The sequence below is a fragment of the Rhinoraja longicauda genome, chromosome 20, assembly GCF_053455715.1.
Source record: "Rhinoraja longicauda isolate Sanriku21f chromosome 20, sRhiLon1.1, whole genome shotgun sequence".
Taxonomy (NCBI): domain Eukaryota; kingdom Metazoa; phylum Chordata; class Chondrichthyes; order Rajiformes; family Arhynchobatidae; genus Rhinoraja; species Rhinoraja longicauda.
In genome coordinates, this window is record NC_135972.1 from 13,159,874 (window position 1) to 13,175,499 (window position 15,626).

The window sequence follows — 15,626 nt, forward strand, 5'->3', positions numbered from 1 at the left end:
TGGGGCTCGAAGGCTTTGAGTATTTCTGTACAAAGAAGGCTTATAACAAGTCAATACATGAGGCAGAGGAAGGTAAAGCAAGATTGCATTCAAAATATATGGCTATTTCCTTTGTGGATGATAACAAATTACTGGCGATAAATCATCAGCTGTCGTTGTGGGGTAGTTTAGTTTAGTTTAGTTGTACAGCATGGAAACAGGCCCTTCGGCCAACCGATTCCTTGCTGACCAGACGTTTCTGCACACTAACACTATCCTCTACACACGAGGGACAACTTTGCATTTGTAACATGCCAATTAACCTACAAACCTGTACGTCTTTGAAGTGTGGGAGAAAACTGAAGATCTTGAAAACCCATGCAGGTCATAGAAACATAGACATAGAAACATAGAAAATAGGTGCAGGAGGAGGCCATTCGGCCCTTCGAGCCAGCACCGCCATTCATTGTGATCATGGCTGATCGTCCACAATCAATAACCCGTGCCTGCCTTCTCCCCGTATCCCTTGATTCCATTAGTCCCTAGAGCTCTATCCAACTCTCTCTTAAATCCATCCAGTGATTTGCCCTCCACTGCCCTCTGTGGCAGAGAATTCCACAAATTCACAACTCTCTGGGTGAAAAAGTTTCTTCTCACCTCAGTTTTAATCTTCTCACCTCAGTTTTAACTGGGAGGTCATGGGAAGAACAGACAGGCAGTAGTAGTCAGGGTTGAACCTGGGTCTCTGGCCCTGTAAGGCAGTAGCTCTACTGCTAGGCCACCCATGGTAGCATGGAAATGGTGGATGAACAATGGGGGATGGAAAAACTAAGCAGTTTTCCTCCACACTGCTCAATGTACCATCATCACCTGTCAATGGCAAACAGTGGAGCTGCAGCTCAATTAGAAAATGCTGAGAACCCTAGGCAGTGTCTGTGGTGAGAGAAACAGCATTAGTTTCAGGTCAATGACTATTCTGGCTATTATTCTAGCAGGAGGTCATATGTGGCCAGTGGAGTTTAGTTTAATTTAGTTTATTATTGTCATGTGTACCGAGGTACAGTAAACCCCTTTGGACTGCAAGCTATCCAGTCAGAAAATTACTATACATGAATACATTCGATCCGTTCACGGGGCGTAGATACCGGATAGAGGGGATATTGTTTAATGCAAGATAAAGTCCGATTAAAGATAGTCCAGGGGTCTTCTATGAGGTAGATGGTAGGTCAGGTCCACTCTCTAGTTGGTGATAGGATGGTTCAGTTGATAACAGCTGGGAAGAAACTATCCCTCTGCATTTTCACACTTCTGTACCTTTTGCCTGATGGGAGAGGGGAGAAGAGTTCCACTGGGATCTGTGCTGGGGCCTCTATTGTTTGTGATACATAGAAACAATGTGGATATAAAATGTAGATGCATTGGTTTCACAGTTGGCAGATGATGGCAGACGGTGAGGAAGGCCTTCAAAGTATACGGCGGGCTATCGAAATATGTGGAGAAATGGCAGATGGAGTTTAGTCTTGGCAAGTGTGGGGTGTTACACTTTGAGATGTCAAATCTAAGGGGAAAGTATATAGTTAATAGCAAGACCCTTAACCACACTGATGTGCAGAGGGATCTTAGGATCCAAGTCCTGAAAAGTGGCAACACAAGGAGAGGGTGGTACAGAAAGCGTTTCATACGCTTGCCTTCATCGGTGGGGCATAGAGTGCAAGAGTCAGGAAGTCATGCTGTAGCTTTATAAAAGTTTGATTAGACCACATTTTGAGTATCGTGTGAAATTCTGGTCACCCCATTAGAGGAAGTATGTGAAGAATTTGGAGGGGGTATAGATGAGGTTTACCAACATGCTGCCTGGATAAGAGGGTATTTGCTATGAGGAGGGGTTGGACAAACCTGAATAGTTTTCTCTGGATCGTCAGAGGCTGAGGAGAGACCTGAGGGAAATATATAAAGTTATGAGAAACATAGACAGAGTGGGCAGTCAGAGCCTTCTTCCCCCAGGGTGGAAATGTCAAAGATCAGAGGGCATAGCTTTGAGGTGAGAGGGGGAAAGTTTAATGATGATGTGTGGGGCAAGTTTTCTTTTTCACAGAGTGGTGGGTGTCTGGAACAGGCTGCCAGGGATGGTGGTGGAGGCAGGTACCATGGTGACATCTTAGAGGCTTTTAGACAGGCATATTGATGTAGAGGAAATGGAGGGGTATAGATCACGGGCAGGCAGAGAAGGTTAGTTTAAGGATAATTGGCATCATGTTTGGCACGGACATTATGGGTCGAAGGGCCAGATACTTTGCTTCTCCTGCCGATGTTGAAAGTTGAATCTTTCCAGCATTTGCTGTTTTTGTTTCAGATTTCTAGCTTCTAGATTTCTAGTTTGTTTTCATAAACCAGACAAGCAACTATAAGGGTTTAAAATTGAACAAGAGTCTTTTGGATCCCAAGGATTTTCTAAACTTTGGCGTCACTAAGTGCGACCCAATGGATCGTTCAGGTGACCTGGTCACATTTATCAATCCGAAACTCCGCCAGGTGGGTGAAGCAGATTAAGAACTCGTGCAAGCTGTTCCAGCTGAAGCCAAAAAATCAGGACACGAGTTGATGGATGAACCCACCACTCTAATCAGTGCAATGGCTTACCTGTTCAGCCAACAGAGCTGCAAGGCTGGAGTAGGCATCTGCAAACTGAGGACCAGATCTGACAGAGTCACGCAGGAGCTGTTCAGCCTCAGGCACCTTCTTCTGAGATCTGCAAGACATGAAATGCTTGGTAAGAGGTTTGCATTTGTGTGGCATTGTAAGGAACAAGCACGCACCTCTCGTTCTCTATCTCTCTCTGATGAGCAGCAGCTCCAGAGTTCAGGCTAACACCAATCCCTGTGCTAGTTTAGATTAGTTTAGTTTAGTTTAGCTTAGAGATGCAGCGTGGAAACAGGCTCTTCGACCCATCGAGTCTGTGCCAACCAGCAATCCCTGCACACAAGTCAAGTCAAGTCAAGTCAAGTCAATTTTATTTGTATAGCACACTTAAAAACAACCCACGTTGACCAAAGTGCTGTACATCAGTTCAGGTACTAAGAACGAACATACAATGGCACACAAACATAACAGCACATACATAAACAGTTCACAGCGCCCCCTCAGAGGGCCACAAACGCTAGGGAGTAGAAATAGGTTTTGAGTCTGGACTTAAAGGAGTCGATGGAGGGGGCAGTTCTGATGGGGAGAGGGATGCTGTTCCACAGTCTTGGAGCTGCAACCGCAAAAGCGCGGTCACCCCTGAGCTTAAGCCTAGACCGCGGGACAGTCAGTAGCCCAAGTCGGCCGATCTGAGGGACACAAACACTATACTACATACACTGTGGACAATGTACACTTATTCCAAGCCAATTAACCTGCAAACATGTACGTCTTTGGAGTGTGGGAGGAAACCAGAGATCCCGGAGAAAATCCACAAGGTCACGGGGAGATCGTACAAACTCCAGATGGGCAGCACCCACAGTCGGGATCGAACCCGGGTCTCCAGCGTTGCAAGCACTATAAGGCAGCAACTCTACCGCTGCGCCACCGTGCCGCCCTTAAGGTGGACTTAGTATTTGCCTCTTGTGGACTTAAATGCCAGAAAACTGGCCCTCCGTGCAAGTACAACACGGCAGATATTCCCCAAAATACCATTGAATGGACGAAACATCAACAATCCTTTCAGTAATTCCTTCACCCCCCCTGCTGATCCGAATTGAATGTATCCAAGATCAAAACCATGCTGCATGTTAGTAGCCACTTAGGCTGTTCCAGCTGAAGCCAAAAAATCAGGCACGAGTTGATGGATGAACCCACCACTCTAATCAATGCAATGACTTACCTGTTCAGCCAGCAGAGTTGCAAGGCTGGAGTAGGCATCTGCAAACTGAGGACCAGACCTGACAGAGTCACTAGGGTGGTGATCGGGGCTGCAGATGTCCTGGAGGATGGATGTAAATATTTGGACCTCCCAGTACAGCACTGTGCTGAGGAGGTCCCATCATCTCAAGGATGCTCCTGGGGGTCTCCCTGGACACACTGGTTCTGGTTTGCCTGAAGATCTCCAAGAGGAACGATGCACGGGGAATATCGTCACTCGCTGATATCCCTGAAGCAGAACCTCACCAGAGCACAAAGATGACCCACAACTGGAAGTGTGCTGTTGAATTTCTGGAGTAACTCCACATGACTTGAAAATGTTAGTGCATTTTGCTCCAGAAAAAAAAATAATCCTGTAACACGAAGCGCTATTCATTTGAATTTCAAGGTAAATGTTTGCTCTTAATTTTGACAGCCTTATCAAAGTTTTTGCAAGGAAAACTGCAACGCTGAACATCAGTCCTAAGATGATCAAATCAACCTGTTCATAAAAGTACTTCTCAAATATTTATTTAGACAGATAACCTACATTTATTTAACTTCATTACAAATTAAGCATATTCAGAAGGAGACACATATTGCTAGAGTAGCTCAGCAGGTCAGGCAGCAGCTCTGGAGAACATGGATAGATGACGTTTCAGGTCGGAATCCTACAGACTGCAATAAGGTGACACATGCAGAACGAAGATAGACACAAAATGCTGGAGTAACTAAGCAGGTTAGGCAGCATGGCATGTCTGGAGAGAAGGGATGGGTGACGTTTCAGGTCGAGACCCTTCTTCAGGCCATAGTCTGGTCTGAGGAAGGGTCTCAACCCAATACGCTCGTTTCCATTTCCCCTGACTCTAGTCTGAGGAAAGGTCTCGACCCGAAATGTCACCCATTCCTTCTCTCCAGAGATGCTGCCTGTCCCACTGAGTTACTCCACCATTTTGAGTGTCTATCTTCGGTTTAAACCAGCATCTGCAGTTCCTTCCTACACACTCAGAACATTGGCTTTGCAAAAACAAGCATGGCCTCATGATCAGGCCCACTCTACCAGCATCTGTGAATGCAAGAGATGGGAGACGGAACCCACTAACCTATTCTACGACCTCCATAGAATGCCGACTCACTGTATTGTACCTTGTTCTTTAACCTACCTAGGTCAACGTCTAAATCGCCTGCAGTTCACTGCTCCAGACGAGACATAGTCCGTATTGAGTTACCATAGGTCTTGCTGATCCCTTTGATCATCCGACGTTATACATTAGACAATAGACAATAGGTGCAGGAGTAGGCCATTCGGCCCTTCGAGCCAGCACCGCCATTCAATGTGATCATGGCTGATTATTCTCAATCAGTACCCCGTTCCTGCTTTCTCCCCAAACCCCCTGACTCCGCTATCCTTAAGAGCTCTATCTAGCTCTCTCTTGAATGTATTCAGAGAATTGGCCTCCACTGCCCTCTGAGGCAGAGAATTCCAGATTCACAACTCTCTGACTAAAAAAGTTTTTCCTCATCTCTGTTCTAAATGGCCTACCCCTTATTCTTAAACTGTGACCCCTGGTTCTGGACTCCCCCAACATTGGGAACATGTTTCCTGCCTCTAACATGTCCAACCCCTTAATAATCTTAATTGTTCTTGCATTTCATAGTCCTCTTTCTAATGTGCATAGATTTCCATTCATCTACTGATTAGCTATTTTAAAGAATGAATGGCATTCACAGAAGGCCTTTGACCCAAAGAAGCAATGCTTCCCTGTTGCATTGTAGGAGAATTTAGAAACACAGCATGGAAATAAGCTCTTCGGCCCACCATCCACGCTGACCATCGATCACCTGTTCACACCAGTTGTGTTATCCCACTTTCTCACTCTCTCTCTCTCTACACACCAGGGGAACTTTACAGAGGCCAATTAACCTACAAACCTGCACGTCTTTGGGATGTGGAAGGAACCCGGGGAACCCAGAGGAAACCCACGTGGTCACAGGGGGAACGTGCCAACTCCCCGCAGGCAGCATCCGAGGTCAGGATCGAATCGGGGTCTCTGGCGCCGTGAGGCAGCGGCTCTACCAGCTGCACCACTGTGCCACCCTGAATCTGGAAACGTGGGGATTAATGTGGTAGCTCCCACAAACTGCAATTAAAGGAAAGATTTTCTGCTTTAGCAATAACGGATGAGGGACACAAATGATGCTTAATCTTTGAAATGGTGCCCGGAGCTCTTGAATCTCTACACTCGGACAGATGATACCTTGGTTTAGTTTCCCATATCAACGGCAGGATTGGAGAGTCACAATGTGCTCAAGGTTCTGGAGTGGGACTTGAACCCTTGACCTTCTAAGTCAGATGCAAGAATGTTGAACTCAAGATGGTGGATTGACCAAACCATCGATGGAATGTTTCTTTTATTAACGCGGCGAGTAATGGATCTTGTCAACATCCCTCTGTTACGATTGTGTGCAAAATGCCATTGGGACCAGGGATGGCTTCATGGACTGTTCACAAACCGTCAGCAATCTGAACAGGCAATTGGAAATGGTTGGAATCAATTGGTACGGCTGTACACTCCAAACAATGATTGATAAAACATGCTGTCGGCCATGCTGAAAAGGCAGATCAAAGGCAACCTGGACTCTTCCAGCTCACTTAAATACAGCAAGGTGAATGAGCAAATCCACATCCGTCAGTCTGTTTCCTCTCTTTTCTCCTTCACCACTCAAGGCAAAAGATCACGTAGAGCTGTCCCTTTACATTTGAGTGTTGACGATAAACTGACAACCCAACCATGGCAGAAAGGACCATCTGCCAGGCACAGTGGTGAGGTGCCCATTGCAGAAATCTTGATGACTCTTCTCTCCCTGTCCAGGAAGGAATGAAGAGGCTATATTTAGCATTCTGCAGGGGACTATATTTATATACAACATCTGCAAATTGCAACACATATTGCTATGTGCCAAGAGAGAGTGAGAATCCAGCATCAATCTTATTCTTCACGAATCTTAACAGGGTCCCTCAAAATCCTGAAGTCAGTTAACTTTTCCATTCTAATTAAACGCCAAGATGTATTTATTCCATAAAGGGAGCCAGGGTTTGCCCATGTCAACAAATGGGAGAGGTACCATGAAGTGGTAAAGAGGTAAAGGTACTCTAAAAGATGATAAAGATAATTGTATTGATTTCGTTCAAGCAGAGTAACAAGGCTATGAAGCAGATGCATATCTGTGTGTAAGAAAATAACTGCAGATGCTGGTACAAATCGAAGGTATTTATTCACAAAATTCTGGAGTAACTCAGCAGGTCAGGCAGCATCTCAGGAGCGAAGGAATGGGTGACGTTTCGGGTCGAGACCCTTCTTCAGTCTGTGTGTAATCATTTAGCAGAAATTCAACTCAAGTCGCCACAAAACATGCCACGGCTGCAAGGGCAGGTCAAGGACTTGGCCTTGTGCAGTGAATGACCCATCTCCTGTCTGCCCTCTCGTGCCCCACCCGCCCCGACATCGTTTGCACTTCACGCTGCCTCGGGAAAGCAGCCACCATAATCAACAACCGTTTTCACACCGGTCATTCCTCCATCTCCCCTCTCCCCTCTCCCATTGTGCTGAAGATACAAATGCTTGAAAGCACATAACAAGAGATTCAGGAACAGATTTTCCCTGCTGATGTCAGACTACCGAAACCTCTCATAAGCGAGGCATGTAGCCCCGAAGTCACAACCCACCCCGTTGCAGCCATTGCACTTTTTTTTAAATCTGCACTTTCTCTGAAGCTGACGCACTATATTCTGCACTATGGTTATTTTCTTCTCTTTTGTCTTGATTGTACTTTTATTGTATGTGTGGGAAGGAACTGCAGGTGCCGGTTTAAACCGAAGATAGACACAAAATACTGGAGTAACTCAGCGGGACAGGCAGCATCTCTGGAGAGAAGGAATGGGTGACGTTTCAGGTCGAGACCCTTTTTCAGACTGCCTGTCTTGTATTGTGTGATTTGACTGATAGTATTTCATCTCGGTACACGTGAAAATAATAAATCAATACCACTCCTGAAGATAGACATAAAATATTTAACTAATTTCTTTGGCCATCCTTGATTTCCTGATTTAGTTTCCCCTGCCCCTGTAAGAATGGACTATCTCCACACAACAGTCATCTGTTGGTTTGCTGGAAAACTGTCAGAGATGGAATGATTTTGTTTATGTTCAAGAAAGCAGAAGTTGCTGTAGATCAATCCCCTAGGCGGATTGATCCATGCCTGACTTTCGTATTGCTGACCTGATCTATGATCCATGCCTGGTTTTGGTGGTGTTACCTGTATTATGCTGCTGATTAAATTTGTTTAACTTCTATATAAGCGTTTTATTACAAATACGATGCAGAGAGCAAGTGATTAAATTTGTTTCACTTTGTAACCATGAGGTGTGCCATGCAGAGGTTTTCTCACTTGCTCTCTGCATTGTATTTGTAATAAAACGCTTATATAGAAGTTAAACGATTTGTGGAAATCTACACTTCTTACAGTTGCCTTTATGTAGCACCCTCAAAATCCCCTGGATGATTCAAAAATATTCCAGCTCGCGACATCCTGAAGATTCCAACATTCCCGACCCGAAACACCACCGATCCATGTTGCCCGGGGATGCTGCTGAGTTATTCTACCACGTTGTGTCCTTTCGTCTATTAAGCAACATCGCCAGTTCTTTATTTCCACTGTGAGTGTATCTTTTGCTGTAATCGGCATGGCAAATTGGGAAGTGATAATGAGCAGGTACTTTCTTCTCGTCACAGCACAGTCATACAGCATGGAAACAGGCCCCTCGGCCCAACTCGCCCATGCCGACCAAGATGCCCCATTTACACTTGTCCCAGATGCCCGCGCTAGGCCCATACCCCTCGAAACCTTCCCTACTCATGTGCTTGTCTAAATGTCTTTTGAATGTTACCTACCTCACCTACTTTGTCAGCTCATTCCATATGATGAGTGGCATACGGTGGTGCAGCGGTAGAGTTGCTGCCTTACAGCGAATGCAGCGCCGGAGACTCAGGTTCGATCCTGACTACGGGCGCCGTCTGTATGGAGTTTGTACGTTCTCCCCGTGACCTGCGTGGGTTTTCTCCGAGATCTTCGGTTTCCTCCCACACTCCAAAGACGTGCAGGTTTGTAGGTTAATTGACTGGGTAAATGTAAAAATTGTCCCTGGTGTGTGTAGGATAGTGTTAATGTGCGGGGATCGCTGGGCGGCGCGGACTTGGTGGGCCGAAAGGGCCTGTTTCCGCGCTGTAGAATCTAAATCTAAAAAAATATATATATATACCCACTGCCCTCTGTGTGCAAGGTTGGTCGTCAGTTTCCTATTAAATATTTTCCTTCTCACTTTGATAACCATGATACCTCATCTCAAAGACCTGCCCCAGAAGATTGAGGAGACTTGGTATGTCGTTGAATACCCTCTTGAACTTCTACAGCACGTTGACTGGTTGCATCACGACCTGCTTCGGCAACTCGAATGCCCAGGAAGGAAAGAGGTTACCAAAGAGGTAAACATTGCCCAGTTCATCATGGGTGCTGACCTCCCCACCATCAAAGGGTCCAACAGGAGGCACTGCCTCAAAAAGGCAAGCAGCATCATCAGACACCCACAGCACCCTGGCGCACTCTCGTTTCACTCCTGCCATTGGGAAGAAGGCATAGGAGCCTGTAACGTGGTTCAGGAGCAGCTTCTTCTCAACCACCATCAGGCCATTGAACACTAAACTCCAACTAAACTCCGAACTACGAACTGCTATTGTTTGTTTTTATATTTCAAACTTTTTTTAAATTATGGTGTCTACTGGGTACTATGTAAACATATCTGGTGTGCTGCTGCACGTAAGAATTTCATTATTCTGTTTCGGAACATACAGCACTAAAACACTCTTGACTCTTGGGCCTGCAGCAGAGGCTCGAAAGTAAAACCACTGATACGAAGGGGTTAATATTGACGTGCGGCGTTTAAGGCCAGAGAAAGCTTAGCGCGAAAAAACGTGGGCTTCCCGAGTGGTTCCCCCATTCTGGGAGTTCAGGATATCAAGGAAATGTTGCCGACTCCCACTGGGGGTCGTTGCCTCTCAGTTAATTGCTGCTATTTGAAAGAAACCGCATTGTTAGCTCAAGGGAAGAGGTTTGAAGCCTGTAGTAAGATTGAAAATTATGCATTTTGTTGGGACAGGTGCAGTCCATTTACTGATCCGCAGTGGGACGGACAAAGTGGGGAGTCTCTGTGTACCATAGGAAGTTTCTCTTTCACAAATAGGATTTGGAGCAAAGGGTTGGGCTCTATTTACCAATCTTGTAACCATGACAACCTGAGGTGAAAAGAAAAATAGCGCTGTTCCCCAGAGAGATTAACGTGGTGAAAGAGTAACTCACAGAGAGGCTCAAGATTCAACTGCTGGTCTGTGGGGAGTTGGTGGCTTGATTCCAAGACACCTGTCGGGCCTGGGGAGCTTAACAGAAGAATCAGTTGGCAGCACTGTGCATGGCTACACGAGCTATATAGAGAGGCAGAGTATGCAGACAAGAGTCACTGTGCACTGGGGTTCCACCTGTACCTGGTGTCGTGAAGGATGGGTCTGACTTCTTTGCCCTGCAATGTTCCACTCAGTTGGGCCTTGTCCTTCAGAGAAAGGTCCCTGCAGAAAAATGCCTTTGACCACATCCATGAGTCAATGGTCAGCACAGGAAGTCCCAGAAACTCTGTGGGAGAATGTCACAATGGATCCTTTGAAATGGTTTCCTGACTATGAATGTTGTCTGTTTGTACGTTCTCCCCGTGACCTGTGTGGGTTTTCTCCGGGTACTCTGGTTTCCTCCCACACTCCAAAGACGCACAGGTTTGTAGGTTAATTGACTTTGGTAAAATTGTAAAATGAACCTAGTGTGTGTATAGTCTCGTGTCAGTTGTGCAGGGATTGCTGGTCGGCAGGGATTCGGTGGGCCAAAGGGCCTGTTTCCGCGCTGTATCTCTAAACTAAACACTAAAATTTCAGGAGATCTGGCATACAATCCGAACACCTATAAAGCAGTCCTATTCAACCAGGGAGCAGCGTAATGTGGCAGACTTGATGGCTGTTTTGCACAAAAAGTAAAATTGCAAACACCGATTTTGTTAAAGTCTAAAAATCTGTCTCCAATAGAATAGCTGGAACCTAAGAAAGACTCAGAATCCAGAGCTGGGGAAGTTCCACATGCAACAGTCCTGGCTAACATCAGCACCTGCTCGCATTTATAAAGTGTTTAGCCAACGTACCCATATTGAAAGCGACAGGTTTGATTACTGCTTGAATCTCAGGCCAATAGCTTCCCACTAAAAATCTCACACCTCATCATTTTCCATTTATAGCTCCATTTCATTTCTTTTTAAGCTGCCTTGTACCCAATTGCCACTCTCCTCTTCTCGCCTTCCAATTATCGGCAAACGACACGTCATACATCAAATTATTTGGCTCATTAGACTGGAGCTGCTAATTTTCATTGCTGAGGCTTCTGTCCTGACCTCAACCCTACACTTACGTCAGGATGGAAGCAGGGCATTCATCCCCTTGAGGCCAGAGTCTATTAGATCATCGTTGATTACAGAGGACTTTGGTCGGAGGAGAGCATATAAAAAAATTATCCTCCATAACCCCTCATGTATCTGCATTAGAAATGATCCATCCCTGTGTTTCACCACTGGAACTTAACTCCAGAATTCGTCACAACCTTGGGTTAAACTAGTTAATATTTACCCTCACTTACTCGGTTATAGTGGACAATCGGCAATAACGCACACCATTCTCTCCACCCCCCCTCCAATATAGCCCGCTATAATGAGGGTTATTTGTACATGCACTGAAGGAGATCATTCTTCTCCGTTCTATCAGTTAGTCCCACATGCTTTGTTTATTCCCTGTGCACCCTGTGAATCTTTAGTTTTAAGTTTTGAAAGTTACCGTTGAATCCCACCTTTGCACGCAGGGTATTTCAGATCACAAAACTGCTGTCTGAATCTATTTTCCGAGTCTTGCGCCAATTATCTTAAATCTGTGTTGACTAACGCATGGCCCACCTGTCAATGGCAACACTTTCTCCCCGCCTATTTCTACCAGAGCCTCTTAATGTTGAAGACTGCGATTAAGCTTTCCCTGAAATAAATCAATGCTGCACGCACTGTTGCTTTGCAATGAGGCTGATGGGAGGCTTGAGGCACAGCTTAACTAACAGAACCTTAGTCAAACTTTGAACATAAAAAATAGTAACAGGAGGGTGTTTGGCCCCCCAAGCCTACTCTTTTATTCACTTTTATTCTACTTGCTCTTCTCATACCGTGCCATGCAGCATTGAAACGGGCCCTTCGGCCCAACCTGCCCACACCGACCAACGTGTCCCATCTGCGCTAGTCCCACCTGCCTGCATTAGGCCCACAACCCTCTAAAACTGTCCTATCCATGCACCTGTTTAAATGTTTCTTCAACATTGCAGTAGTCTCTGCCTCAACTATCTCCTCCGGCAGCTCGTTCCATACTCCCACCACCCTTTGGGTGAAAACGTTACCCCTCAGGCTCATATTAGATCTTTCCCCCATCACCTTGAGCCTATGTCCTCTGTTTCTCGATTCCCCTACTCTGGGCAACGTGCTCGCATTCTTGGGACAAGCCACAATTTATTGGCCTGGCCAAGCAAATGATTGAATGGCAAAGTCAGAGTTGAGATAATGAGCAAGTATAGAAACTGTAACGATGTGAATAGCAGAGTCAACACCATTTAATGTCTGAACTAGAACTGCTCGCACTAATTACAATTTATTATCATAAACTACTTTCTATCTCATCATCTAAGATTGGGGATGATACCAAGAAAAGCAGAGTAAGCAGTATTCATAGAAGCGTGACGTTCACAGATTAAAGGAGTATGTAAAACTGATAGGTGGATGCCAATGAAGGGGAATACAATATCATCCACTTCGGATATATAGCACAGTGCTGTTTAAACGTGGGAGTGATGGAGGTCCAAAGAGTCCTGGTTGAGATTGAGACCGGGGTTCGGTTCTGTGTGGATTAATCTCCACTATGTCAAGGACAGAAAACATTCAAGATAGCAAAGTGATGCTGCCCTTCATACGTGGACTGAGATGGATGGAATGTAAACTGCAGTAACATAAAGATCAGATTAGAACACACACTACACTGTGATGGTTCAGAGGGAAACAAAAAGCTGGAGTAACTCAGCAGGACAGGCAGCCATCTCTGGAGAGAAGGAATGGGTGACGTTTCGGGTCGAGACCATTCTTCATACCATTCCTTCTCCCCAGAGATGCAGCCTGTCCGGCTGAGTTGCTTCAGCTTTTTGTGTCTATCTTCGGTTTAAACCAACATCTGCAGATTCTTCCTACACATCAGGTTTTGAGGGTTATAGGCCAAACACGAACAGGTAGGACAAGTGTAGATGGGACATCTTGGTCAGCATGGATGAGTTGGGCGAAAGGGCTTGTTTCCGTGGTATATAATTTTATAATACTTTATAATTCTATTTGATTAATATAATGATTTTCCATGTCCCACCATTCAATTTGATCATGGCTGATCAAGCTCTGGCCTGCACTCTTCTGCATTAGTTCTCATATCCCTGGTCTTCCAAAAAAAAAAATATATATATCTCCAGTGTTTTGGACTTCACAACCCTGGAGAATTCCAACCAATATAAATGATTATCAACCTCTTACCTTATCTTGTAAGCATGTCCTTTCATTCAAGAAACTCCCAACAGTGGAAACATCTTGATATTGATCCTATTATGCTCCCTCAGGATCTGAACGTTTCAAGAAGATCACTCTCATTCTTCTCACATATAGATCTGACTATTTTTGCCAGTTATGGCAGGAAAACACTTCCGCGCCAGGAATTAGCCAAGTAAATTTATTCTGGGTCGCCTCAAATGCGAGTACATCCATTTTTAAATAAAGGGCCCAAAACTCTACATAATACTTCAGGCAGGGCCTTGCAAACAACCAAGGCAATTATAACAACACTTCTCTATTTCTAAACTCCAAGCCCTTTTGCAATAAAGGACAATTGCTCATTCAACCCAATGGTTGTAATTATCAACACAGCATGTTGACTTATAACATAGAGAGCCGAGAGTGAAGTTCGCAAATAAGCTGCCTCTTTTTTACCTCTCCCTTGATAAAGCAAGTCCTGTTTAGTTTGGAGTGGAGAATAACCACAGACCGAGACACTGATGTATAAGAATTTTGCAAATTACTGAGGAAAATATTGATTTGCGAAGTGCATCTGACCCGTATCAAAAGGCATAGTTGGATAATTTATTATTTTGATGGTATAGGAGCAAAAACAAATTGATAATCTCACAAAGGTATATTGTGCCCAATCAATACGTTGAGTAAAAGTAATTGGTTTGCAATTGCTCTGGTCTCATTAGCCTTCCAAACCATGGCAGCACATTTAGTATCACGCACTGAGAAGCTCTAACAGCTCTAGCTTTTGTCATTGCTAATTAGAAATTGGTCAGGAAATGTACTCGCTGGTTAATATGAAACTTAAGTTCCAATTATTGGAGGGACAGACGATGTTGAAATTCCAATGAAGACTCAAAATTGATCACTGCCAAACTTCGACATTCTTTAAGTGCATCCGTCAAACATTTAGACTTACTTTAGCAGGTTGCCCAGATTGAAGAGAGCTCGGTTATGTTGAGGATTCAGCTTCAAGGCCTGTCTGTAATGGTCTTCTGCCTCAGGCACGTCCTTGGTCAAGGTGCCAAGATTATTCAGCGCACTGGCGTGTCGAGGGTAGAGCCTGCAGAATGAGGACAGAAGTGCAAATAGAACCATTACTCGTCAAGTCCATCGCAGGCACAATGGTCAGAGATCAGCGATCACAACTCCAGCGATCAGAGTTCAATCCTGACCTCCTGAGCTCTGTGTGGAATTTCTAAAGTTCTCCCGGTGACCACTTGGGTTTCCTCTGCGTGGTCTGATTTTCACACCCAAAGAAGCTTGGTTTAGTACGCTAACTGCCCAATGTAAATTACCCCTGGTGTGTAAGAAAATAACTGCAGATGCTGGTACAAATCAAAGGTATTTATTCACAAAATGCTGGAGTAACCCAGCAGGTCAGGCAGCATCTCAGGAGAGAAGGAATGGGTGACGTTTTGGGTCGAGACCCTTGCCCCTGGTGTGTAGGCGAGTTATAGATAGAATCTGCAAATAGGTGGGAATGTGGAGAATAAAATGGGATGAGTATAAATTGGTGATTTATGGTTACAATGGATTCAATGAATTAAAGGGCATGTCTCTGTGCTGTGTGATGCTTTGAACACATTGTCCTGGGAACATATTGTCCACACATGGTAAGGTTAGACAATGAGAAAGAGGCTGAATGAACTTCTGAATTGGTTTGATATGGTAGGTGCAAAAGTGATGAACTAGATCCTGTTCTGTAGTCACTAAAGGCTCATGAGACTGTCTAATGAGAATGGTTCTGGAACTGAAGAATAAGTAAAAGTTTGAAAGAGGACATAGTGTCAGAGAACTCATGCAATAAATAACTTCAGAATCGGGTCAGGTGGGTGGAACAGAAGTACTAGTAGCACAGTGCCAGTAGACTAGAGATGGTACGGTTAGGCAATGATAAAGGGGCTTAGGCACAACCGAATAAACATGAATTGGTTTGGTACGGTAGGGGTAAAGGTAATGAACTAGATACTGTTCAGCGTCACAAAAGTCG

The 15,626-nt window shown here is 44.9% G+C and overlaps 1 protein-coding gene across 1 annotated transcript in view; it reads right to left on the reverse strand.

The window, feature by feature from the left end:
* Positions 1–15,626, reverse strand: part of tmtc1 (transmembrane O-mannosyltransferase targeting cadherins 1) — a 104,443-nt gene that overhangs the window by 25,217 nt on the left and 63,600 nt on the right. The window contains exons 10-11 of the mRNA XM_078416970.1: positions 14,553–14,696; positions 2,620–2,728 (exon numbers count right to left, since the gene is read on the reverse strand). Coding sequence (XP_078273096.1) covers positions 2,620–2,728; positions 14,553–14,696 — 253 coding nt within the window. The remainder of the gene's footprint in view (positions 1–2,619; positions 2,729–14,552; positions 14,697–15,626) is intronic.